The sequence below is a fragment of the Drosophila sulfurigaster genome, chromosome 2R, assembly GCF_023558435.1.
Source record: "Drosophila sulfurigaster albostrigata strain 15112-1811.04 chromosome 2R, ASM2355843v2, whole genome shotgun sequence".
Taxonomy (NCBI): Eukaryota; Metazoa; Arthropoda; class Insecta; order Diptera; family Drosophilidae; genus Drosophila; species Drosophila sulfurigaster.
This window is the reverse complement of record NC_084882.1, coordinates 19,987,757-20,012,754: the sequence shown is the minus strand read 5'-3', so window position 1 is coordinate 20,012,754 and position 24,998 is coordinate 19,987,757. Positions and strand designations below refer to the sequence as shown.

General features: G+C 41.3%; 2 protein-coding genes across 8 annotated transcripts in view; one reads left to right on the top strand and one right to left on the bottom strand.

The window, feature by feature from the left end:
• LOC133835552 (glutamate [NMDA] receptor subunit 1) overlaps positions 1-7,254 on the bottom strand; it is a 14,035-nt gene extending 6,781 nt beyond the window's left edge. The window contains exons 1-3 of the mRNA XM_062265541.1: positions 7,154-7,254; positions 856-1,128; positions 651-773 (exon numbers count right to left, since the gene is read on the bottom strand). Of these exons, the coding sequence (XP_062121525.1) occupies positions 651-773; positions 856-1,023 (291 nt within the window). The 5' untranslated portion in view covers positions 1,024-1,128; positions 7,154-7,254. The remainder of the gene's footprint in view (positions 1-650; positions 774-855; positions 1,129-7,153) is intronic.
• On the top strand, positions 1,367-24,998 carry LOC133835551 (inositol 1,4,5-trisphosphate receptor). Of its 7 annotated transcripts, XM_062265539.1 has the most exons (22): positions 1,367-1,558; positions 2,149-2,351; positions 12,894-13,252; positions 14,103-14,173; positions 14,237-14,352; positions 14,415-15,195; positions 15,259-16,472; positions 16,527-16,702; positions 16,761-16,916; positions 16,976-17,129; positions 17,193-17,337; positions 17,419-17,445; positions 17,507-18,171; positions 19,224-19,479; positions 19,543-19,766; positions 19,831-22,626; positions 22,691-22,883; positions 22,949-23,071; positions 23,397-23,569; positions 23,636-23,800; positions 23,858-24,265; positions 24,327-24,998. In XM_062265539.1, exons 3-22 carry the CDS (start codon positions 13,152-13,154, stop codon positions 24,891-24,893), a joined length of 8,511 nt encoding a protein of 2,836 aa, XP_062121523.1. In that variant the 5' UTR covers positions 1,367-1,558; positions 2,149-2,351; positions 12,894-13,151; the 3' UTR covers positions 24,894-24,998. The 7 variants fall into 7 exon arrangements, with proteins under 7 accessions (XP_062121523.1, XP_062121517.1, XP_062121519.1 ...); XM_062265533.1 differs by having other exon boundaries at positions 19,224-19,766; XM_062265535.1 differs by having other exon boundaries at positions 1,367-1,593; positions 2,221-2,351; positions 19,224-19,766.

The following is a 24,998-nucleotide window of genomic DNA, read 5'->3' as shown; positions in this document are numbered from 1 at the left end:
TCGACTCCACTCGCCTCGCCACGATTCTCAACTGACACTGATTCGTTCTCCAGAGTATGTAATGAAAGGTTAAAAGCGTCCACATCTTGGGTGGCAAATGATAAATGACAATTGCGTCGGCATGGAAGCACAATTCCAAATTGATTCGAATGGTGCACACAGCTGAGTTATGTACTAGGCAATGTTTGATTAATGAACCCAGAGAGTATTATTGTTAAGTTACTTCATGAAGCATTTCTATTATGTTTGTTAACAATTTGCACGTAATAAAAAAAAAAAATTCACTTTAAGATGAACATTCGCATATAGCCTGCTCATTACATCAACAGCCTTACGTCATGTGGAAGCACACCAAATCAAGAATTCATAACCATGACTATATTAAATCGCTCATCGTTTACTTTGCTCGGATTTTTGCTGGACGACTCCGTCTCTCTGTGTGTGATATGCACGGCCGAATTACCGCTTGTCATCGACTCATTTCCGAATCATTTCCTTTTGAATTATTAAAATGAAGACCCAGCACGACTGGCATTCAACAGGGGGAAATGGCACCGTAATTGCATTTGCATTGGCGCCTGCCTGTCTGTCTGTCTTTCTGCCAACTACATGTAGTTGAGAAATTGTACTTTCTTGCTTTTAGTACTTACACGTTTTTCAATGAGCTTGTCGCAGACATTAAATACGGTCTTAATTGGGTTCTTATCCATCCGTATCGTCTTATCGTAATAGGTAACCTTGCGTGGCACATACTGCTGGTCGAAATTTAAATGCTGTAGGGAATGAGAATGAAGGAAGAGAAAGAGAGAAAGCACATTGGCAATTGGCAATCCATTTAGGGGATAATACGCTTACCGCTATTGTTGTGCGAAAATGCGCCTCGCTGTCGGAATTGCTCAATACACCGCCTATATTGTATGTCGAGGGATTATCTGAAGCTGTATGCCTTTGTGCTCCAATCGGCAGCACATTAACAATAGATGCCGCAGACAAAAGCAGGCGATAAACAAATGCAGCAGCCATATTGCTGCAGGGGGACTTTTTGTTATTTACAAACTTTGGGGAAATGTAAACTGTGCGCGTCAATCTCACAAGCTCCCTCTCAATTGATTAAGATCTGTACATTTTCTGCAATTAAAATATGTTATGTGTTTAGTGCTTTTCATTTAAAATGGAAATTATCTGTTAGTTCTTCTTAAATCCGCGCCAACCGCGGGTAGAGTTGCCAGTAATGATCGTGAGTATGCATAGCGTTGCCCCATCTATGGTGTTAAGCTACATATGTTAATTTTGACGCCAGTGCTGCCAGACTTTTGAAAACTTGACGATCATATGTTTTTGACACTTGTTGCTCACTCGCACTCAGTTCAGTCGTCGATGTTGTCGCGTGTCGCTTTGCCGCGGTTTTTCCTTATCGCGCAGCTCGCTACGCAAGCACAATTATAAAAACGTATCGCATTTGAAAATCACAATTTATTACTATTTAAGCTGTTAATTTGTGTTTTAAATTATTAAAAAAGTGCATGGCCCTATTGAAGGTTCAAGTGTTGATATTGGCGTAAGCGAAAACATGCATGGAATTATGTGAAAATTGTAAATGAAAATTTGTGCATTGTTGTGTGATTTGTTGTTTGCTTGCGTCGACGCTGACGTTGACGCTGACGCCGCAGTCATTGTCTTGTCTCAAGCTGCGGCCAACGGCCAACTTGGTGTCTCAAAAGTTGACTTTTGGCGTTGTTGTTGTGGTTGTTGTGTGCTGCGGGGGCGGGGGAGCAGTAATTGTCGGCTAACGTTTTGTATCCAACGTCTTCTGTGTTGCTTTTCACGGAATTATTGTCGCGTGTTTTTTGTGTTTTTTTTTGCGTTTTGCTCATTGACAGAAACAGAAACTGTGAAATAGCAACGACGACGTCGCCGTTGCTGCCGCAGTCGCTGCTCAAACATTGTTATTGTTATTATTGTATACGGTCACCGTTTTTGTTTCTGCTTCCCCTTTGCGCTTTTTGTGGTTAAGTGCGCGTACTCAAGGTGAAAAATATATTGAGTTCTTTCAAGTGCCTTTTCGAGTCGAGTGTGTGTGTGTGTGTCTCTATGAGTGTGCGCCCATAAAAATTAATTTGCAATAAAATTATTCGATTTACGAGCTAGTTGCCAGTGTGCTCCCTCCCCCCAAGTACATATATAAATATATGTATATTACTTATGTCTGTGATTGATCAGATGATTCAGTTACCAATATAAAAAATACGAAAGAAGAAAAATAAAATGTGAATATATCTGTGAAAAGAAATCTCAACGCTGCGCACAATTGCTTCGATTATAAAATACGACAAAACGCTGCTGCTGATATTGTAAGTACATAACGACAATTTACTCAATTTGCTATACATTCCACACATATGTATGTGTGTGTATGTCCCTATAAAAACCCGTTCCACCTGTTGGAGTGGCTCAACTGGGCTCATTACACACGCCCAGACAGTGTTGCATGTTTTATGGGCATTCAAAGGGCTCGCTGCACTTTTTAACCAGGTCACCGTAAAAGTCTTTGATAGCATAAAAGAGGCATTGTGGCTAATTGCTAAAAACAAGTTTGCTTTCACATTGAATAATTGAAGACAAATCACAGAAGCAACAACAACAGCACAACAGCAAAAAGATTCGACCTCTCGCTGCCTATTCAGAATCAATTACAAACACTCCCAACAACAACACAAACACCCTCTCACTCTCGCACACTCTCACTCTACAGCAGACAGACGCGTGCTTAATTAAGCGCCACATAGCAGACAGCCACCGAGAAAGAGAGCGAGAGCAAAGAGAGCTTTTCGTATTCATGTGAGGGGGTCGGCGCTGTCACAGAGCAACGTAAAACGAAGCGAAGCTTGTTGTTGCAGTTGTTGTATGGGGTGGGCAGATGGCGCCACATGCATGATGATGCGACAGCACGCGTTTGCATTCAACTTTTCTTCTCTGTTTTAATTTTTTTTTTTCGAGCTCGCGCGGCGCAAACATTTTTACGCGCATTGCAGAATTTTTAACGGCACCCACTTACATTCGCATGCACACACAAAGATTCGTAAATACTCTCACACAACACACACACACTCGCAGACAGAACCCAGAGCAAACTGCCGATGACGACTCAATTAAACTTTCAGCGAAAATCAATGACTGAGCCATCGAGAGCACTTTGAGTTATGCATGAAGCTCACACACGCACACACACATCCACTACTTGTAATATCTGATTTATGTGGTTATGTATGTGAAGACTATATGTAGACTATACATAGTTATGTGCATAATTTGCAGATCAATTGAGCGGCAACAAAAATGCCTTTTTTGCCTTTGACGAGATGCGGGTCTGCATTACTTCAATATGCCCAATCAACATAAAAAGTTAAACGACAATTTATCTTATAAATAAAAGATACAAATATTTTTAACCCAACGTGAACTGGAACTCGAACTGAAACTGTTACAACTCAATGCCCTTCAAAGTAATTAAAGATGAAATTTATTGTATATCTTGATTCAGATGAGATCTTTATCATAAATGCTGGGAATTCTTTAACAATTTACATAAAAATTCTGCAAATCAAAGCAAGTTTTCTAAGAAAAATATCAAAGTTTATAAAATCATTGTTTACATTTAGAAAAATGGGGAATAACTGCTGCAGCATGTAGAAGAAATTTAATTATTAGTTTGAAATGCAGAAATATGACTAAGGAGATATTTCAGGCAATAATTGTGGCAAAATTTTACGTAAAAATTTGGAATTTTGAAATCGTTGTTTACCTTAGAAAAATAGGAGATACAACGGAATGCCGTAGATTATATTTAATTATAAAATGAATATTCGGAACCATGACGATGAAGAGTAATAATTGTGGTAAATTTTCTATATTTGGTATTTATCTAATAAACCATTGTTTACTTTCGGAATAACGAGAAATAAATGCCATAGAATCTAGATCGAATTAAAAATTGATAATTAATATGGTTAAATAAATAAATGTATCAATAAATAATTGAAGAAGAATTTGGCGTAAAAGATAAATAGCGTGAATAAAATCAATTATTAAATTAATAAGCGGAACTTTCGGATTTCGGTTTCGAAATCATTAAAATATTGCCTACATTCGGAAAAATGAAAAATAAATGCTGTGTAATGCCGTCGATTAAATTTAATTCCTATAAGTAATATGTTAGACTATGAAAGAGATATTTTGATAGTTTACGTCATAATTCGAGGCCTTGAAAGTCTTCTATAGAGGTGCATTGTAAACCCATTTTTGGTGTCTATGGAATAAATGCATTTTCTCCATGTATGTTATTTGCATTATTTCGCTATTGATGGACTATAAATAGTTGATTAGCCATACGCAACTGCAGTATGGGGAATCAGCCATCACCGCTGCTCTGACTCATACGACAAGTATATCCCCCCACATATATAATACATATGTTTGTATTACCAGACATTGGCGCTAATTTGTTGCGCTCTTTTGCTCATTCCAAAACTCTGAGGACCTGTGTTGTCGTTTATGTGTTGCTTTTGTTGTGATGTTTTCACATGGCGAACGTGCCATGGCTTACATTTTGTTTAATTGGTATTTTGTTGTTATTGTTGTTATGTCTGTTGTTGTTATCGTTATTGTTGTTGTTGTTGTTGTTGTTATTGTTGATATTAGTGCCATGTGTGGGTTGTGTTTTTTTTTGAACCTGATTGAAACTGGCAAGCCGCGGACAGCGGTGGCTTTTATGTAATTCAAACTGACATGCAGATACACACTAACGTACATATATAGAGCTATATAAAAGCATATTTATGCATAGAAAAACGTGTGCATACGTATTTACATCATACAGGGTGACAGCCAGGAAAAAAAGGGTTCATAACTTTTTGCTTTACAACTCATAGTAATAACTTTTGCTATAGAAAAAGAACATTAAAGTAAATTCTAGAATCTATTTGTTTTATTATTTCCCTTTGTTCTTAACAATATTATGAATTTAAATGAAATATTACAGATTGTATAAATTGTTAAAAACAATGCATTTATCTATGAGGGTTTTATTGAATCTTCAAGCTATAAATAAAGTTTGTTGGGAATACAAACATTTTAAGCACGAACTGCAATTAACTCTGTATTTTTGTTACACCAAACCAAAGTTATTAAAAATGATAAAATTAATTGCATTAATTATTCAGAACATTTTCTCTATAGTCAGTGAACAATCAACATTATCTGTTAACTGAATGACCCTGTATTTTTTTCCATTGATTTCATGATGCATTGTTATCAATTTAAATTTGCGGCTGGCGTTTATTTTTGTTCGCAAAACTTTAATAACTGTTGACATTGTGGATTTGATTGTGAAATTGTGATTCAATTGACATCGAGTACTAAATAGGAAAATATCCGCCAACAGGTGCACAGGGCAAATCATTTGACTTGCATGTGGCTTCTGAATTTATCATCTCTAACTCATCGCTGACATACTCATCGCATTTCGCCCGATGGCGGATGCAATCAAATTGGCAGGATTTCCTTGAGCTCATGCTCAACACAAACCGGATGTGCTGCACAAATTTTCGTCCTTTCACAAAATACTCACATACTGCTCTAATTGAATTTACCAAAAATAAACGTCAATTGTTTTATGACGCTCAGGGGCGGCTGGTTACAAGAGAAGGATCAACTGGGGTAATATAGTCTCGATTTTAAAGAGGGGGAACAGTTTCGACAAAAGTGTCGCACAACACAAAAGCTTCAATCAATGCCTAAAAAACTTTAGAAATTCGCCTCTTTGCTCCTGTTGCTTTAACCTTTATATCCCCCATTTTCATTGTGCGTTCGTCTTAGTTCGAAAGCTGCCTAAGCCAATAAAGTAGCGGCGAAGGACAACGACAACGGCATCGACGACAAGGAGCAACCGGAGGACCATTTGCTAAAGCGTTTGCGTTTCAGCTGACTTTGTCAAGCCAAGAATGGCCTGGGCGTGTGTGCAAGTGTGTGTGAGAGTGTGCAGAAAGTTAGTCTACATATACTTATGTTTATATTGCTGATCTGTGGGCATTACGAACTTTCGAAAGACTCAAGAACACAATGACAGCCTAAAGGATGTACATTATGCCAGGACCCTTATGCCGGTCAGTTCGTGTGCACCAGAGTATTTCAAATTCAACAATAGCATCGTCTTTTCTTTTTGCTAAATTTTTCACACACGAATTGCTAAACATATGTTCCCTTTTTCCGCTGCGCATCATTGAATTGAGTGGATCCTTAAGCTGTTTATTGGCAACCCAGACGACCAATGACCAAGTGATGCAAAATTTATTTAAATAAAAAAGCCACTCAAGTAATCCTTACTTTAATAAAATGTGTATAAAAAAGGGATGCTCGCTGTTGTGTCATAATTATGAACATATTTGCAACGGAAACCGAGAGGATGTACCTGTGACAGGATGCCTGTCAGCAGCCACGCCTTTAAAAAAAGAAAAAGAAAATATCCTGGCGCATCGCATCGACAGCTAATATTCGCTGTTGCTGTATTTACTTTTCACATGAATCAATGCTTAGCAGCATTCGTCCTATATTTGTGGTTCAGTTCTTTTGTGCTGCGACTCGGACATGACTTTAATCAAATTATATTGGCTTTATACCAACTATGTAGTGTGTGTGTGTATGTGTATATTTCAATGTATTTGTAGGCACAGAGAGTCGGGTCGCCTTAAGTTATGCAAACACTTTTGTATGTGTGCCACTCCTACGGGATGCTTTGCTTTCTCTATTCCTTTTGCTGTCGCGCACATACACACACAGAGACTCACGAACACACACACACACTCACAGTTGCTGGCACATAGAACTTTTATGCTTCTTGCTTGAATTTCTTCTTTCTTTTTTTTTGGCCAAAGACTTTGGCAAACTTTCACTGTTTAATTTCGTCTTGAGCCACATAAATTTTAATTTCGCTTGTTCTATTTTCGCTTTTCTTATTTGTTTTATTAGAAGTTTTGCTAAACCAGAAGCTTTTCATTTTATCAACAACAATCGTTTTACACACACACACGCAGGGCGGCCAATGATGATACTGGCAGCCTCCACTCCGCGAATTGTTCAACCAATAGCTCATACGCACCGTCGCCACGCAATGAACACTCAATGGCAATCTGTGCCTCACTGTCGCTCGCTCTTCGCCCTTTGAGTTGGACTACTTCGGTCACAACTTTGCGCCTTGCGCGACGCTTTGCTACTGAAGAATATCCCTTTGGCGACGTGAACTTTCTGCCTGTGCTTACGAAGCTTTCGCGTTGCCAAAAAGCAGCTTTCACAGTGGCAGCAGCTTTGCAAGCTCAACGAAAGCTGCGCTACGCCTGCGCCCTGCACATGTAAACAAATAGTTTGCCTTTTGTTTTGCACGCCGTTCGCTTTGTTGTTTTCGTTCGTTGCTCAGCTGATTTTTTTCCAGCTCACTCACGTGCGTTCATTAGCGTCGCAGTCGCCGACAACGTCGCTGCCGCTGTCACCGTCGCTGCCGACTTCAACGTCGATTGGCCACTTGTAGCGCTTTTGTTGTGTGCGCTTTTATGCTGTTGTTGTGATTTGCGGTCGACGCACGCATTTGATTTTATCAGTAAGTTTCATACTTGCTTGTTAGTATGAGTGTGACTAACTGTTAAGTGCTTTTAATTCCACTTCAGATTGATTCGTTTTTAATTTGCATTTTTTGTGTACTTTGTCTAATTGGATTAGTGGCTTCGACACGGCCGATAATAAAGCTCTTCTGCTTCTGCTTCTGCTTCTACTCTGAGCATACATACAATTTATGCGCCTAGGTCAATCAATGTCGCAAGGTTGTTAACAATAAAAATGAGCTTAAATTAAAAGAAAAGGAAAACATTTTCTGTATTTGCACTAAAGCAATTTGCATTTTTCTGAGAATGCAAATATTACTTAGTCGCGCTCAAAGTTCAGACCTTGAGCTAAAGCAGCTCTTTTGTTGTATTTATTACTTAAGCACTCTGTTGAGTTTCTAGCACTACAACTGCTCATCTTTTGTTAGAGGAAGACACTCGTAAATAAGCAACAGGCTTACAGGCATTTGATTTGCGGCGGAATAGAGAAAAGTTGTTGATGCACAGGTCTAAAGTTAATCGTGACCCTGACCCGGAAAATGCAATTGCATTCTCAATGAGCATGCAAAGTCATCGGCTTTGACGAAACTTGCCTCAAATCAAATCAAATTTGCACACGCGCCAGCAGCGTTCTCATCACTCAAGCGAAAGAAAGCGTAAGTCGAGAGAAAGAGCGGAAGTGGGAGAGGAAGGCAAAACTAATGCACAACTAAGAAAGCTAATTTGCAGCGTTGATGCGTAAAGCCATGATACAATTATACAAGGTAGTCTCGTCGGAAAAAGCTTTCAGTCGTCGACGAGAGTTGTCTGCGGAGAAAATGCAATTAACCTTGTGGAAAACGACATTTTGCAATGTATGCCGTAACACGGATAGAATTAAAACATTTCGAGCATGCAGAATTCTCATATATTATTAATATTGTTCGCTTTACATTTTAGAAATATGTCAAAAGACATTAATATTAGCTTCAAAATATGTAAATATTAATATCAAGGGTTAATGCGCATTTGTCGTCTCAAACTCGCACTCAAAGTCGGACAGCTTTTTCCGACAACCTTGTATAATTGTATCATGCGTAAAGCAAAGTGTGAGACGAACATGGCAAAAAAAAATACACATGAATGAAAGCAAAAGTTGTTGTGTGTGCGAAAAAGCACTCAGAAAGCTACACCCTCAACCATGATACAATAATACAAGGTAGTCTCGTCGGAAAAAGCTGTCCGACTTTAAACATAACAATGAGTGCGAGTGAAAGAGTCTCAGCACAGCAGTGTGAGCGAGACGACAATGAAATGCGCATTAACCCTTATACGATGATATTAATATTTACATATTTTGAAGCTAATATTAATGTCTTTTTGACATATTTCTAAAATGTAAATTGTTTACGAACAATATTAATAATATATATGAGAATTCTCTAATTCTCGAAATGTTTTAATTCTATCCGTGTCTACGGCATACATTGCAAAATGTCGTTTTCCACAAGGGTTAATTGCAGAAAAAAATTCGTCCGCAGACAACCTCTTGCGTCGAAAAACGAATGCGTACTGACGAAAGCTTTTCCGACGAGACTGTGATTGTATCATGCCCTCAACCATGATACAATAATACAAGGTAGTCTCGTCGGAAAAAGCACAACCTCTATAATCATACAAATGAGTACGAGTGAAAGAGTCTCAGCACAGCAGTGTAAGCGAGACGACAATGAAATGCGCATTAACCCTTAGACGATGATATCAATATTTACATATTTTGAAGCTGATATTAATGTCTCCTTGACATATTTTTAAAATATAAATTGGTAATGAACAATATTAATAATATATATGAGAATTCTCTAATTCTCTAAATGTTTTAATTCTATCCGTGTCTACGGCATACATTGCAAAATGTCATTTTGCACAAGGGTTAATTGCAGAAAAAAATTCGTCCGCAGACAACCTCTTGCGTCAAAAAACGAATGCGTACTGACGAAAGCTTTTGCCGACGAGACTACCTTCTATAATTGTATCATGCCCTCAACATAGAGGGAGAGCAAGAATTACAACAACAACATCAACCGGAACCCAGTGACTTACATTTGAGCAAAGCTTTTTTGTGCGTTCGCCTGAGCTTTTGACAGCGAGCCACTCGACACTTGAGCTTTTCCAGCATTCTCATTTGAGCGCTGGCCTTTTGTGGGTCGCCGTCGGCATTCTCTCGGAACGTTGAAAACGTTTTCGCCTCCTCTCGTCGCCGCGAAGCATCCGAATCCGAATAAGAAAAAATTTAAATAGCTCTAGCTACTACCAGAAAAAAAATCATCAATTATTTATGAGCTTTGCTTATTTATTCTAATCCACGTAAAATCCATTGCGAAAAATAAACGACAACAACAACTAAAAAAAAAAATAACAAAACATATATGCATAAGAAAATAGCGAAAAATAAATACGACGATTTTTTCAGTGCCGCGATTTTGTTTACATCTGAAAAAATTTGGTGAAGATATTTGTAAGTGTTGTGGTTATTCTTCTTCTTCTAACAAAAGCATGAAAATGTACACCTGGCGAATAAAGTCAAGTGAACGCTGTGTGTGTATTTGTGTGTGTGTTAGCATCCGTAAGCTAAAAAAAAAAATTGTAGGCAAATGTCTGCTGCTCGTCATGTGTATTCATCGCTCCTTCACACACACACATGCACAGGCGCCTATGTGTGGGTGTGTGTAGATATTTGATTGAATTGCTTGTTAATTAAAGTTTATGCAATATTAAATAAATTCTATTTAATTGTCCAACAGCTGTGAACGATGCCACAAAAAACAATGAGGCATAGATAGAGAGAGAAAGAGGGAGAATGAGTGAGAGAATTACTGTAGAGTGAAAGAGAAAAAGTAGAATATTTGTGTATAATTTATTATGATAAGAAATTAATGCACACATTTCATGGCTGTGAACTGATTTAATCGTAGTCGGCGCCGTACAAAAAAAAAGCATGTGAAAATTGTACGGGAATGTGAATTGAATCAGTGAACAAATGCCGAAGTGAATGAATGAATGATTGATGTGTGATTGCCGCTGCAGCTGGCACATTGACACGATTTAAACACACATTTTGCACAAATACAATTCGCTTTTCCCCGTTTCCGTTTGTCCAACAACCCAACAACCCAACAGCCCAACAATGTGCTCAGGTTAGTATCCTGCCAAACACACAGAAACTCTTGCCCCATGGGGCACTGCCACTCACATTTTACGAGTGACTGGCAGGGAAAACTTTTGTTTGCCTTCGGTGCCTGGTCTCTACTTTCACGTTCTGGGAATTCATTGAATGCCTTTCGCTTGGGCCGTGCCCCAAAGGAAGGATGTGTGCACATAAATATGAAATTTTAATTTCCCCTTTTGAAGCCCAAGCATCCGAAATTGATGGAAAGCTTTTGGCCTAGAGATTTATGCTAATTAGCGAGCAGCCTTCTTCCTGGAATTTTGTCATATTACAAAAGTTGTCGAGCTGTCAAATAAATCTATTGCCAATTATGTGTATACGCAAGTTAAGCTCTACCAACTCATTATTATGCAAGTGTCGTGCTTGCCACACACATGTGTGTATACAACAACAACAATAACAAACAGCATAATATCAAATGGATATTCCTAATATTTCTCCATCCATAAAGCACCACATTTTGGGCAGTGGCCACAATAAATCGTACAAATCAGTCGGTGACTGACCCAAAACAAAATAATCACCTATTAAATAGTTAATATATCAACAAATAGAATCCGGAAATTTCATGTATTTTATTGATTTCATATACCCTAGAAAGAGTGATGCAAGTTTTGAAAGGGGAATAATAATATTGATTCATAGAGTCTCTAAAAACTAGCTAAATATTTTATTATCTAATAGCTTATACGATTTTTAAAATTTGACTATATTATTTAAGCACTTAAGTTAATTGCACACTCTCACGAGTATTTATAAATCCCTTTTTAAAGTTATATAACATGTATTAATAATAGGGTATCTTCCAATTCATCACTCTCAATCGTAAGTTTCCCCTTGTTTGTTATACTTGAGGCAATGTTTATTTTTCTGTTGGATCTTGTAATTAACGTGTTACTTCCAAATACCTGATATTTATTTATGGGAACTCTTGAACGTCAGAGCAACGATAGATGAATAGAAACCAATTGATTTCATAATGCTTTGAAAAAATATCACTCTTTAAATCAAAGAAGCATTCCAATGCTGTTAAAATCAATGCGGTATGACAGCATTAAGTCTGTGAAACAATAAAAGCCATTACTATTTGCTTCTTTCATATTCCTATCCTTCGTTTCAGTCGTAATGCTGCCATTAACTGAGAACAATAGTGACAAATCATAAAAATGAAAAGCATGTCGTGCAGATACAACTGAAAATCGTTAAAATAAACGACAAGTTTACATATTCGAAATACGAAACTGTACATTACAACTGTCATCAACCCCAGCAAAGCCACCCACATAAAGAGTGTCCTTATAGTTCGGGAGCACAAGATACATATTGTATGAGCATAGGATACATGGGAAAGTGCTTGAGTTGACAGTCAAGGAAGTCAAGTTGAAGTTGAGATACGCTTTTAGCTCGATTTCACCGGACTTCCTTGAAAGTTTCTGAAGATAAACGATAAACATGAAAACTGTTAGATAAGTTGGCATTGCTTTAACGCGAAGTTGGCAGCGCTGCTTTTCAGTTTTTTGCCGTCTTTAAGCTAATAAATTAAATGATTAAATTCGTGCGAAATTAGTTTAAAACATTAAATTAAAGTGTCTGCTAATTATAGCAGATCATTTCGAAAACTGTTTATAATTTATTTAATTCACAAATATATTTTTTTTGCTTATCAATTGAATGATTAATGCGCGCTACGAGTGTTCCAAAATAGATATGACTATATTAAGGGTATTTCTCTATATGTATAGAGACCATATTGGGATCGAAACCACAACAGAAATTTATTTTTGTTCTTTGCGATTTATGCATAATTCAGATATCGACACACCCCTCAACTATGGAACGGCACGTTGCTCATACGCACTGTGGGTCAACGGCAGTAAAGCTACTGATAAGGCTACGATAACTTTGCAGACTAATTATAGTCCGGTTATGTAATATAATTAGAGCGAGCACATGTGATTTGTAATGTCTGCATTATGTTGTTATTATTATAATTAATATTGTTATTATTCTTTTCTCTTTTCGTTTCACTCGCGCAGGATACGCAACACAGCAGAAGCAAAAGGACGAAGACGAAGGAGCACAACGAGGACAACGACAAATCTGTGCAATTAACTCGTATAACCGGCCGCAAGCAAAACAATAGCAAACAACAGAAAGGAATCAGAGGGGGCTAAACCCCACCCCTAGAGAGAGAGCGAGAGAGAGACATACACACATCACGCACTAGCGACTAGCATACGCTATTAGCACGTGTCTCCACACCCCTCCCCCCTCTCTCCGCGCCGCGCTTCATCATGGGCGACAATATAATTGGCTCGGCGAGCTTCCTTCACTTGGGCGACATTGTTTCGCTTTATGCGGAGGGCAGCGTGTGCGGTTTCTTGAGCACACTCGGGTGAGTACCATTCGTCGCACACACTTGTAGTCGACTCACTTGCACTCGCACTCACACTCACATTCACCACTCATTCAGTACAAGTACTCATACTCGTACTTGCACTCTATGACATTTCAATTGACAGACTCCCGAGTGCTCTGCCAACTGTTGCACACTGCCTTAAGGCAACGACGGCTTACCTTTTAGTATTCTTGATGGTCTTAATAGAGCAATTGAAGGGCCACTCATATGTGCCTCAAGAGTACTTTGTAATTGATGCAGGGTTGATAGAAAATTGCATTAGGTATCTTGTTTTGATATTTATAACTTATGTTTAAGTATTTCGAGAGACCTTACGTTGGAAAATGTCCTTGAAGTACATACTATATTTTTATTTTCCTAATTTAAATTAATTCATAACACACCTCACTTCATAAAGAATTTCTATTATACTTTACATTTCAATTATTTATTTAATGGGGGACACATTTAAGAAATAGCTTTATAAAACATAGAGACAATTCCTTGCAAATAAAGTAATATATATATTTTATTCCCCAACTTTTCCTTTAAATTTGAGCAATGCCAATATGTACTCAACCCAAGGATTATATGTGGTTCCGCTCCGTGTTGATTGCTGGTAGTTCAATAAATACAAAAAACCACTTAATTTCTTTCAAATAGCTTTCTTCTCACTCTATTGTAAATAATCTCACAATAGCCAAAAGTTCTTAAGATATTTTCGTAACTTTTTTCTCACTCTATTTAAATCTGCCAAACTTTAGCCTAGATAAACATACACTTAGCAAGAAGAAGTTTTAATTCTTTTCATATATAATAAACTGACTCGTATTTTGCTCTCCCATAGCTTGGTGGATGACCGAACGGTTGTGTGTCCCGAGGCGGGAGATTTAAGTTGTCCACCCAAAAAGTTTCGAGGTAAATACTGCAATTTTAACTTGATTTAAGCGCACTTCATTTAACTTGGTTTTTACTTTACAGATTGCCTTATCAAAATATGTCCCATGAATCGGTATTCGGCACAGAAGCAATTCTGGAAGGCAGCCAAGCAATCAGCCAGCTCCAATACAGATCCCAATCTGCTAAAGCGTTTGCATGTAAGTTTGAATGGTGGTTATTAAGCTATTATATTTTAGCTAAATACTTTAATCTATTTCAGCACGCAGCGGAGATTGAGAAGAAACAGAATGAGACCGAAAACAAGAAGCTACTCGGCACCTTTATACAATATGGACGCGCTGTGGTGCAGTTGCTCCACTTGAAGTCCAACAAGTATCTGACAGTGAACAAGCGTCTGCCATCGTTGCTGGAGAAGAATGCAATGCGTGTTTATCTAGATGCCAATGGCAATGAAGGTTCTTGGTTCTACATCAAACCCTTCTACAAGCTGCGCTCCATTGGCGACTATGTGGTGGTGGGCGATAAAGTGATTTTGAGTCCGGTGAATGCGGATCAACAGAATCTGCACGTGGCTGCCAATTACGAGCTGCCCGATAATCCCGGCTGTAAAGAGGTTAACGTACTCAACTCATCGACATCGTGGAAAATCTCGCTGTTCATGGAGCACAAGGAGAATCAGGAGCACATACTCAAGGGCGGCGATGTGGTGCGACTCTTTCACGCCGAGCAGGAGAAGTTCCTTACGATGGACGAGTACAAGAAGCAATACCATGTCTTTCTGCGAACCACAGGACGCACCAGCGCCACGGCGGCAACGAGCAGCAAAGCGCTCTGGGAGATCGAGGTGGTGCAGCACGATTCATGTCGTGGCGGTGCCGGCGACTGGAACTCATTGTACCGCTTTAAGCACTTGGCCACAGGTCATTATCTGGCTGCTGAATCTGAGTTGGATGTAGCTGCTGGTGTGCTGCCAATGAATGTGCACGAATCGCTGTTGCAGGACTCGGGACTCAGCTGCACCATGAACTCCACTATGAATGGTAGGTCAGACGTTAGACATCGCATTGTGCTTATAATTTATGTATATGTTTCTACTTTAATAGACAAACCGAAGGGCAAACAGTATCGCCTTGTGTCGGTGCCATATTCCGCGGACATTGCCTCCGTCTTTGTGCTGGATGCCACCACAATGGCGCGCCCGGACAGTCTTGTGCCACAATCGAGCTATGTGCGTCTGCAACACATCTGCTCTAACACCTGGGTTCATGCCACATCCATACCCATTGATGCAGATGACGATAAACCAGTCATGTCAAAGGTCTGCTGCTCACCCATAAAGGAGGATAAAGAAGCCTTCGCCTTGATACCTGTATCCCCAGTGGAAGTGCGTGATCTAGACTTTGCCAACGATGCGTGCAAAGTGCTGGCCACGGTCACTAGCAAACTGGACAATGGCAGCATCTCGATCAATGAGAGACGTGCATTAATCTCACTGCTGCAGGACATTGTCTACTTCATTGCGGGCATGGAGAACGAGCAGAACAAGACCAAAGCGTTGGAGTTTACCATTAAGAATCCGATACGCGATCGGCAGAAGCTGCTCCGCGAGCAATACATTCTGAAGCAGCTGTTCAAGATACTCCAGGGACCATTCCAGGAGCACACGGCAGGTGATGGACCATTTCTGCGACTGGACGAACTCAGCGATCCAAAGAACAGTCCCTACAAGAACATCTTCCGGCTGTGCTATCGCATACTGCGTCTCTCGCAGCAGGACTATCGCAAGAATCAGGAGTACATAGCCAAACACTTTGGCCTGATGCAGAAGCAGATCGGCTACGATATACTTGCCGAGGACACCATCACGGCGCTGCTGCACAACAATCGCAAGCTGCTGGAGAAGCACATTACGGCCGCTGAGATCGAGACATTTGTGGGTCTGGTGCGCAAGAACATGCACAACTGGGACTCGCGTTTCCTCGACTACCTCTCCGATCTGTGCGTCTCGAATCGCAAAGCGATTGCCGTCACCCAGGAGCTGATCTGTAAGAGCGTACTCAGCGACAAGAATGTGGACATTTTGATCGATACACAAGTGAAAGCGCTGCGTGGTGGCGCCGCTGTACGTTGCTACAAAGGCGCCTCGGAGGATGTTTGCTTGGCCACACTCACTGAGGTTGCTGGCGACGATGAGGATCGCTCCGATGTACAGTCCACTTCGACCACCACCACCTGGGACAGTGCGAGCTTGAATGATGAGGATGCCATTTCGCCAGGCGAGAAATACGAAATACATTTGCAGTGGAAGGGTCAACCGGTAAGCAAGTCAGCTTATCAACTTTGAATTTCATTATTTTCATTCCTTGTATAGTCTTCGCGTTCGATGGCGGATCTAGCCAACTGCGTAGCCGATGGCTGTGAACAGGAAGCGGCCATATTAAACTATTATCGCCATCAACTGAATCTGTTCTCCAACATGTGCCTCAATCGTCAGTATCTGGCGCTGAACAGACTGTCGCCCCAACTAGACATTGATTTGATACTAAAGTGAGTACCATATTGCTTCCTTCAAAGTATTTATTAATCCTTCTTCATTCTGTTTCAGATGCATGTCAGATGAAACTATGCCATATGAGCTACGGGCCTCCTTCTGCAGGCTGATGTTGCACATGCATGTCGATCGTGATCCGCAGGAACCTGTGACGCCTGTGAAATATGCGCGACTTTGGAGTGAAATACCCTCCAAGATGTCCATAATGGAGTGAGTAATGTGCTTTATCCTATCTAAGTTAACAATCTAAACTTATGACTCTCGCTTAGCTACGATGGCAAGAATCAGCAGCCGGATCAGAATAAGCAGGCATGTCGTGCCAAGTTCAACACAACTATTGCTTTTGTGGAGAACTATCTGTGCAATGTGGCCACCAAGGCGTGGCTCTTTACGGATCAGGAACAGAACAAACTGACCTTCGAGGTGAGCCTTAAAAGAATTTCTACTAAAGCATTTTTTATCGAAAATTTTTGTATCCTTCTACAGGTCGTTAAACTAGCCCGAGACTTGATCTACTTTGGCTTCTACAGTTTCAGCGATCTGCTGCGTTTGACCAAGACACTGCTCTCCATTCTAGACTGCGTTTCGGAGACAACAACTGGTGGCGCCTTTGTAAACACGGATATTGATTGTGAGTAGTTTATTTTGGGATCTAATAAATCCCTTTAGATTAGTTAGCTAAGTAAGTTTTCTGCATCTCCCAAATGACAAGCTGTCGATGAGGAGACCAATAACGATGGTAAGCTTCGTTGATGGTTGTTTAATCTGTTTTTAAGCTAACCCGTGCTTTCGTCTTACAGCTGAGGGCGGCGTGCTGCGCTCCATTGGTGACATGAGCACAGTGATGACCTCGTTGGCGCTTGGATCAGTTGGCCAAGCGATTGCTGCTCCCTCAATAGCGCTGCAGCAACGCAAGTCTGTCTCGCAGCTGATGAAAGAATATCCGCTGGTCATGGACACTAAGCTCAAGATTATAGAAATTCTTCAATTCATTCTGGACGTGCGTCTCGACTATAGAATCAGTTGCCTGCTGTCGATATTCAAGCGTGAATTCGATGAGTCTGAAGTGGTTGCTCAGGGTCAACCTACCACCACACCTGTCAACGAGGATCCTTCACAGCAGCAACCACAATCAACACCACCTGCCAGTGCTGGCACCACAGATTCGGAGCAGATTGCCGACGCCGAGGCAGCTATGGCTGCAGCCGCAGCGGCTGCTTCAGCGGCAGCAGCGCGTCAGAAGAACATCGATCTGGAATCGATTGGAGTGCAGGCGGAGGGCATCTTCGATTGCGAACGCAGCGATGCCGCCAATTTGGATTTGGATGGACAAGGTGGACGCACTTTTCTACGTGTGCTGCTGCACCTGATCATGCATGATTATGCGCCTTTGGTTTCGGGAGCACTGCATCTGCTCTTCAGGCACTTTAGTCAGCGGCAGGAGGTGTTGCAAGCCTTTCGCCAGGTAAGCTAATCAAGTAAAGGCTACCGTAGGTGATACTGAATGATGCGAAGTCAAACAAGGCGGCAACATTTCGATGCACATTCTGTTGAAATTGAGAAAGAAGCAAGAGACGAATTGAACATTTTTCCGCTTGCAGCCTTGTTATACGCTTGCAGAGTGTATCAGAATGTTAAATTTCATAAGTATATATTTTAATAATATTATAAAAGCCAGCTCAATGATTGAAATCTTACAAACTTACCTGAATGTAATTTATTGATACATATTAATATAGTCTAGTCCATTAGTTTTAAATGAAATATGAAAAAAGGTTTATTAATAACTAAGAAAGACAACTTCAAATCTAGAGATTATTTTATAGAACTTGTATGTTCATTTGGTAATACTTTAAATACTATAACCAATTGACCTTAAATTGTATTCACGTATCTAGAATGTTTGCATGTCAGCAAGTCGGTCTGCGTCATTAAAAACTTAATCTCAAAGCAAACCTAATACAGTTTATATTATGAACCTATAAACTTTACAACTACAATTTAATTTAGATATCACGGCCTTATCAAAGTTGTTGAAAGTATCTCTGCAAGCGTATTCAAATTTCGGAGTGCCGATTATTATTTGTAGCTAGTTACATATTAGATAATCTAATCTGATTACTTGGGCATTTGCATTATCGTTATTGCTCTCTAATTTCTCTCTTTCTCTCTCAATATATATTCTTCATCTCTCTTGTGTTTGCATGCAACGCGCTCTCGATCTCGTTTTGCGCTCTCGATCTCAACTAATAATCGTTACACGTAACATTTCTCATATGCAACACACACTTGTAATACACGCACTATTAACACACACTAACTCACTAACCAAAACTAACTAACTAACAACTCAACATCTCAATCAATCAACTAACCAATTAACACTAAAGTGGACGTATACCGCATATCGTACTGAAAGATATTTTGATTTTGTATGTATTATTTTTGCAACATTTATAATGAATTTTGCACAACAAGATGTGATATAAACTAAGCAAACCTTTTACAACTTTACAGGTGCAACTGCTTGTCTCTGACAGCGATGTGGAGTCCTACAAGCAAATCAAATCAGACTTGGACATCTTGCGACAGAGTGTGGAGAAGTCAGAGTTGTGGGTCTACAAGGCCAAGGCGACAGATGAGCTGGGCACCGATGCTGTGGGAGGTGCGGATAGTCTGGAGTATGATGCCACATTGTCGCCAGAGCAGCGCAGCGAGTATCAGAAGGTCAAGGAGATCCTTATACGCATGAACAAGTTCTGCGTAACAGCAGGTGGGAACAGAAATCCAACGATCTGCTTGAACAATCTTAAGATACGAACTGTTCCTCTTGCAGGTCCCATTGTGAAGCCACGCAAGCATGAGCAGCGACTGCTGCGCAATGTGGGAGTCCACACCGTGGTCCTAGATCTGCTGCAGAATCCCTACGACGAAAAGGACGATGTGCTGATGAAGGAGCTCATGTGTCTGGCTCACGAATTTCTGCAGAACTTTTGCCTTGGCAATCAGCAGAATCAAGTGCTGCTTCACAATCATCTCGACTTGTTCCTTAATCCAGGCGTAAGTTAATGAAGCGACACAATTAAATCAGTAAATAATTCTGCTACTTTCCATTCCCTTTTAGATACTCGAGGCGAAGACCGTGTGCGCAATATTTAAGGATAACCTGGCGTTGTGCAACGAGGTGACCGACAAGGTTGTTCAGCACTTTGTGCACTGCATCGAGATCCATGGCCGGCATGTGGCCTACTTGCAGTTCCTGCAGACAATCGTCAAGGCAGAGAATCAATTCATACGCAAGTGCCAGGATATGGTGATGCAGGAGCTCATCAATGCCGGAGAAGATGTGCTGGTGTTCTACAACGACAAGACATCGTTCCATCACTTTGTGCAGATGATGCAACAGCAGCTACAGCGACGCACACAACTGCCCGACGACAGTCCGCTCAAGTATCATGTGGAGCTGGTCAAGCTGCTCGCCTGCTGCACCATGGGCAAGAATGTCTACACGGAGATCAAGTGCAACAATCTAATATCTCTGGATGACATTGTAACGGTCATTTGTCATCCTCTATGCATGCCAGAAGTAAAAGAGGCTTATGTGGATTTCCTCAATCATTGCTACATTGATACCGAAGTGGAAATGAAGGAGATTTATGCATCCGGTCACATGTGGAGTCTCTTTGAAAAGAGTTTCCTCGTCGATCTCAATCAATTGATTTCGAACACTACGGCCACAGCGAACAAGACGCTGCTGGCTTATGTGCTCAATGGTGTTACCAACTTACTAAGCAGCTTCTTCTCCAGCCCCTTCTCCGATCAGAGCACGATCATTCAGTCGCGGCAAGTGATCTTTGTGCAGCTTCTGCAGGCAGCCTATCGTCTCACCCAATGCAAATGGTTGTCGCTGGCCGATCGCTTCAATGTGGAGAACTGCATACGCACATTGACCGAGTCGGCGAAGATGCGCAGCATTGTGTTGCCACTGGAGCTGGAGCAACAGGTGGCCAACATGTCGAGCAAGACGGCGATGCTGACGCGTCAAACAACCAAGTGGTTGCTGGCCTCCAAGCAACCCAAATACGAGACGCAACAATCCGCCAATCTGATGCGCTGGGATCGCTCGATTATTGAGGGTTTGCAGGACATTGTCTCGCTGCTAGAGGATCAACTAAAACCGGTCGTTGAAGCGGAACTCTCCCTGCTTGTCGATATACTCTATCGCTCTGAGCTGCTCTTTCCCGCTGGTACCGAGGCGAGGAAACGTTGTGAAAGCGGCGGCTTTATACGCAAACTGATCAAGCACACAGAGAAGCTGCTCGAGGAGAAGGAGGAGCGCATGTGTGTCAAAGTACTGCGTACGCTGCGCGAAATGATGGCCATCGATGTCAACTATGGCGAAAAAGGTGACGCATTACGCCAGACGTTGCTACTACGCTATTTCCAGACCAAGAGTGCACCTAAGCTAGAGGAAGAGCACTCTCAGCTCCCGGCAGCGGCTGCAATTGCTGCTGCGGCTGCCGCTGCAGCTGCCTCCGATCCGGCCAAGCAGCTGCACCTGGTCACCCATGGACCGGGTGCCAAGTATTTGGCGCGTGCCGGCAAAACGTTGCACGAAATGCAGAATCATTTGGATCGCGAGGGTGCGTCCGATTTAGTCGTCGAACTGGTCATTAAATCGGTACATTCGCCAAACATCTTTGTGGAAGCTGTTGAACTGGGAATCGCGCTGCTTGAGGGCGGCAATCCCATTATACAGAAGGGCATGTTCCAGAAGTTTCTCAGCGATGATCTAAATCAGGCCTTCTTCAAGGTGTTCTTTGAGAAGATGAAGGATGCCCAACAGGAGATCAAATCAACGGTCTCCGTCAACACCACAGACATTGCGGCAAAGGCGCATGAGCACAAGCAGGACGCCAATATGGAGCTGGACAAGATCTCGCGCAAGCATGGCATCAAGAGTAATGGTGTCGTCATAACGGATGAACTGAAACGGGAGCTGCATAATGCAGGTTTGGCCACGGCGCGAGCCTATGGCAATGCTCGGAATATACATTCGGGCGAGGAGAGTTCAGCGATCAGTGTGAATAGTCCACTTGAGGATATACTTGCTGAGAAACTAGAGAAGCATCGCGACACCAAGGAGCAACGTAATCAGCTGTCCAACAAGGTGCTTGTGATGCAACCCATTCTACGTTTTCTCCAACTGCTTTGCGAGAATCACAATCCTGATCTACAGAATCTGCTGCGCAATCAAAACAACAAAACCAACAACAATCTTGTTTCTGAGACGCTGATGTTCCTTGACTGCATCTGTGGCTCCACCACAGGCGGCCTTGGATTACTTGGACTCTACATCAACGAGCACAATGTGGCGCTCATCAATCAGACGCTGGAGACGCTCACCGAGTACTGTCAGGGACCGTGCCATGAGAACCAGAACTGCATTGCCACACACGAATCGAACGGTTTGGACATTATTACGGCCTTGATATTGAACAACATTAATCCGCTGGGAGAGAATCGCATGGATCTGGTGTTGGAGCTCAAAAATAACGCTTCGAAGCTGCTGCTGGCCATCATGGAGAGTCGCGGCGACAGCGAGAATGCCGAGCGCATTCTCTACAACATGAACCCAAAGCAGCTGGTCGAAGTCGCTTGCAAAGCTTATCACCAGGAGGAGTTAATCGATGAGCAGGACGATGCGGATGAGCCCAGTGCAGCCACAGATGACGATGATGCAACGGTCAGCCCACGCGAGGTCGGACACAACATTTATATACTCTGCCATCAGCTGGCACAGCACAACAAGGAATTGGCAGCACTCTTGAAGGCCTCCGAGGATCCTCAGTCGGCCAGTTTTGATGCCAAGACAAGTCAGGCTCTGATGTATTACGCCACTCACACAGCTCAAATTGAAGTACGTTCTTCACTCACAACTTTACTATGAATTATAGAAATTAAATATATTTTGTATTCTTTAGATCGTTCGCAATGACCGCACTCTGGAGCAAATTGTATTTCCCATACCCGAAATATGCGAATATCTAACCACAGACACGAAAATTAAAATACTTAACACGGCCGAACGTGATGATCAGGGATCCAAGGTGGCAGACTTCTTTGACAAGGCCGAGGAGATGTTCAACGAGATGAAGTGGCAAAAGAAACTGCGAAGTATGTACTAAATCATTTGTTATGATTGATTAGTATCTACAACAGTTAAAATTCCTCATTTACAGGTCAGCAGTTGCTCTTCTGGATTAGCAGCTATATGTCATTGTGGAGTAACATACTCTTCAATTGCGTGGTCGTCATCAACATGATTGTGGCTTTCTTCTATCCCTTTGACAACACTGTGCCAGGTAAACCTACAAATTCTCATCCAATTAGATGTGTTTTTATAAGTGAATTATGTACTCCATTTAGGTAAATGTTTTTGTTTCTTTTATAAACAAACATATTTTATATATTTCTTTTCTACCGCGAAAAGTATTTGGTTTGTCAAAGGATCATTATTTATCAATATTTCTCCAAAATTTCTGTCTGCATCAAAAGATTTTATTCAAACTTACTATCTAAAAGTAAATTTTGTTTGTGGTATTCTACACTTTCTATTTTTAGCCCAGAATCTACTACATATATCCATTTAATATTAGTCTCTTAATATTTTTTTTAATTCATTTTCAGAACTCAGCTCGCACATTTCTCTGCTATTTTGGGCCATATTGATATTCTCGCTGGTAATTGTGATAACGCTGCCCCGCGAATCGGGGATACGCACATTCATTGGCTCTGTAATACTCCGATTTATATTTATGCTGGGTCCAGAATCGACACTCTGCCTATTGGGCGTTGTCACGGTGAGTAATACTCTAAATCAAATCGATTTTAAATGTAATCTAATTTATCTCAATATATCTTTGCAGGTGACTCTGAAGAGCGTTCATATTGTGAGCATAATGGGTAACAAAGGCACGCTAGAGAAACGCTTCCTTAAGATCATCACTGATGTTCAGCTGCTCTATCACTGCATTTATATAGCATTTTGCTTCTGTGGATTGATCTTCCATCCGTTCTTCTACTCGCTGCTGGTATGTGGCATCTATATATACGAAAGAAATCCAATTAATCCATAATGTGTATTTCAGCTCTTTGATGTCGTCTATCGTGAGGAAACTCTGGTTAACGTTATTCGCTCTGTAACTCGTAACGGTCGCTCCATCGTTTTGACTGCGGTTTTGGCATTAATATTGGTTTATCTATTCTCCATCATTGGCTATATGTTCTTCAAAGATGATTTCCTCGTCTCAGTTGACTTTGAGGAGGAAACTACAACGCCTGTCACTATCTCGATGCCTGCGTCCTTAGAAGAGACATGCGCCAAGCCAGATGAGCTAGGTGGCTGCAATGGAAACCCCTCACAACAGGTGGCTACCAATGGCGATGCCAAGGAACGTTCCTGTGACTCGCTAGTTATGTGCATTGTGACAACTTTGAACCAAGGATTGCGCAATGGAGGTGGCATTGGCGATATACTCAGAGCACCATCCAGCAAGGTAAAGAAGCTATTGTACTTCACTAAAATTATAGTTTTTAATGAGTATTTTTGACTTGCAGGAGGGTCTCTTCGTAGCACGCGTAATCTATGATCTGCTGTTCTTCTTTATTGTCATCATTATCGTGTTGAATTTAATCTTTGGTGTGATTATCGATACCTTTGCCGATCTGAGGTCGGAGAAGCAGCAAAAGGAAGCGATATTGAAGACAACTTGCTTCATTTGTTCCTTGAATCGCTCCGCGTTCGATAACAAAACGGTCAGCTTTGAGGAGCATATCAAAAGCGAACACAATATGTGGCATTACTTGTACTTCATTGTACTGGTCAAGGTTAAGGATCCCACAGAGTTTACTGGACCCGAAAGTTACGTATACGCCATGGTGAAGGCCGGCATATTGGAATGGTTTCCACGATTAAGGGCCATGTCACTGGCCGCTGTCGATGCCGATGGCGAACAGATCGAACTGCGCAGCATGCAGGCCCAGTTGCTGGAGACACAGCTGCTGATCAAGAACCTTTCGACACAGCTGCACGAGCTCAAGGATCACATGACGGAACAACGCAAACAGAAACAGCGATTGGGACTGCTCAACACGACGGCCAGAGAGCCAGAAATTAGATATTGAGAAAATATGGGTTAACGCAAGACTTAGCATAGCACAGAAATCAAATGAAATCAAGTCGATTGAATTTAAAACATTCCCTTGTGTAGATCATGCACTACATAGAAG

Bases quoted from the DNA above. Each gene is read 5' to 3' on its own strand.
- LOC133835551 (XM_062265533.1), top strand. From the start codon at position 13,152: ATGGGCGACAATATAATTGGCTCGGCGAGCTTCCTTCACTTGGGCGAC. The intron at 16,473-16,526 runs GTAAGCAAGTCA...TTCCTTGTATAG, and splicing joins TGCAGTGGAAGGGTCAACCG to TCTTCGCGTTCGATGGCGGA. The intron at 17,446-17,506 runs GTAAGCTTCGTT...TTCGTCTTACAG, and splicing joins TGAGGAGACCAATAACGATG to CTGAGGGCGGCGTGCTGCGC.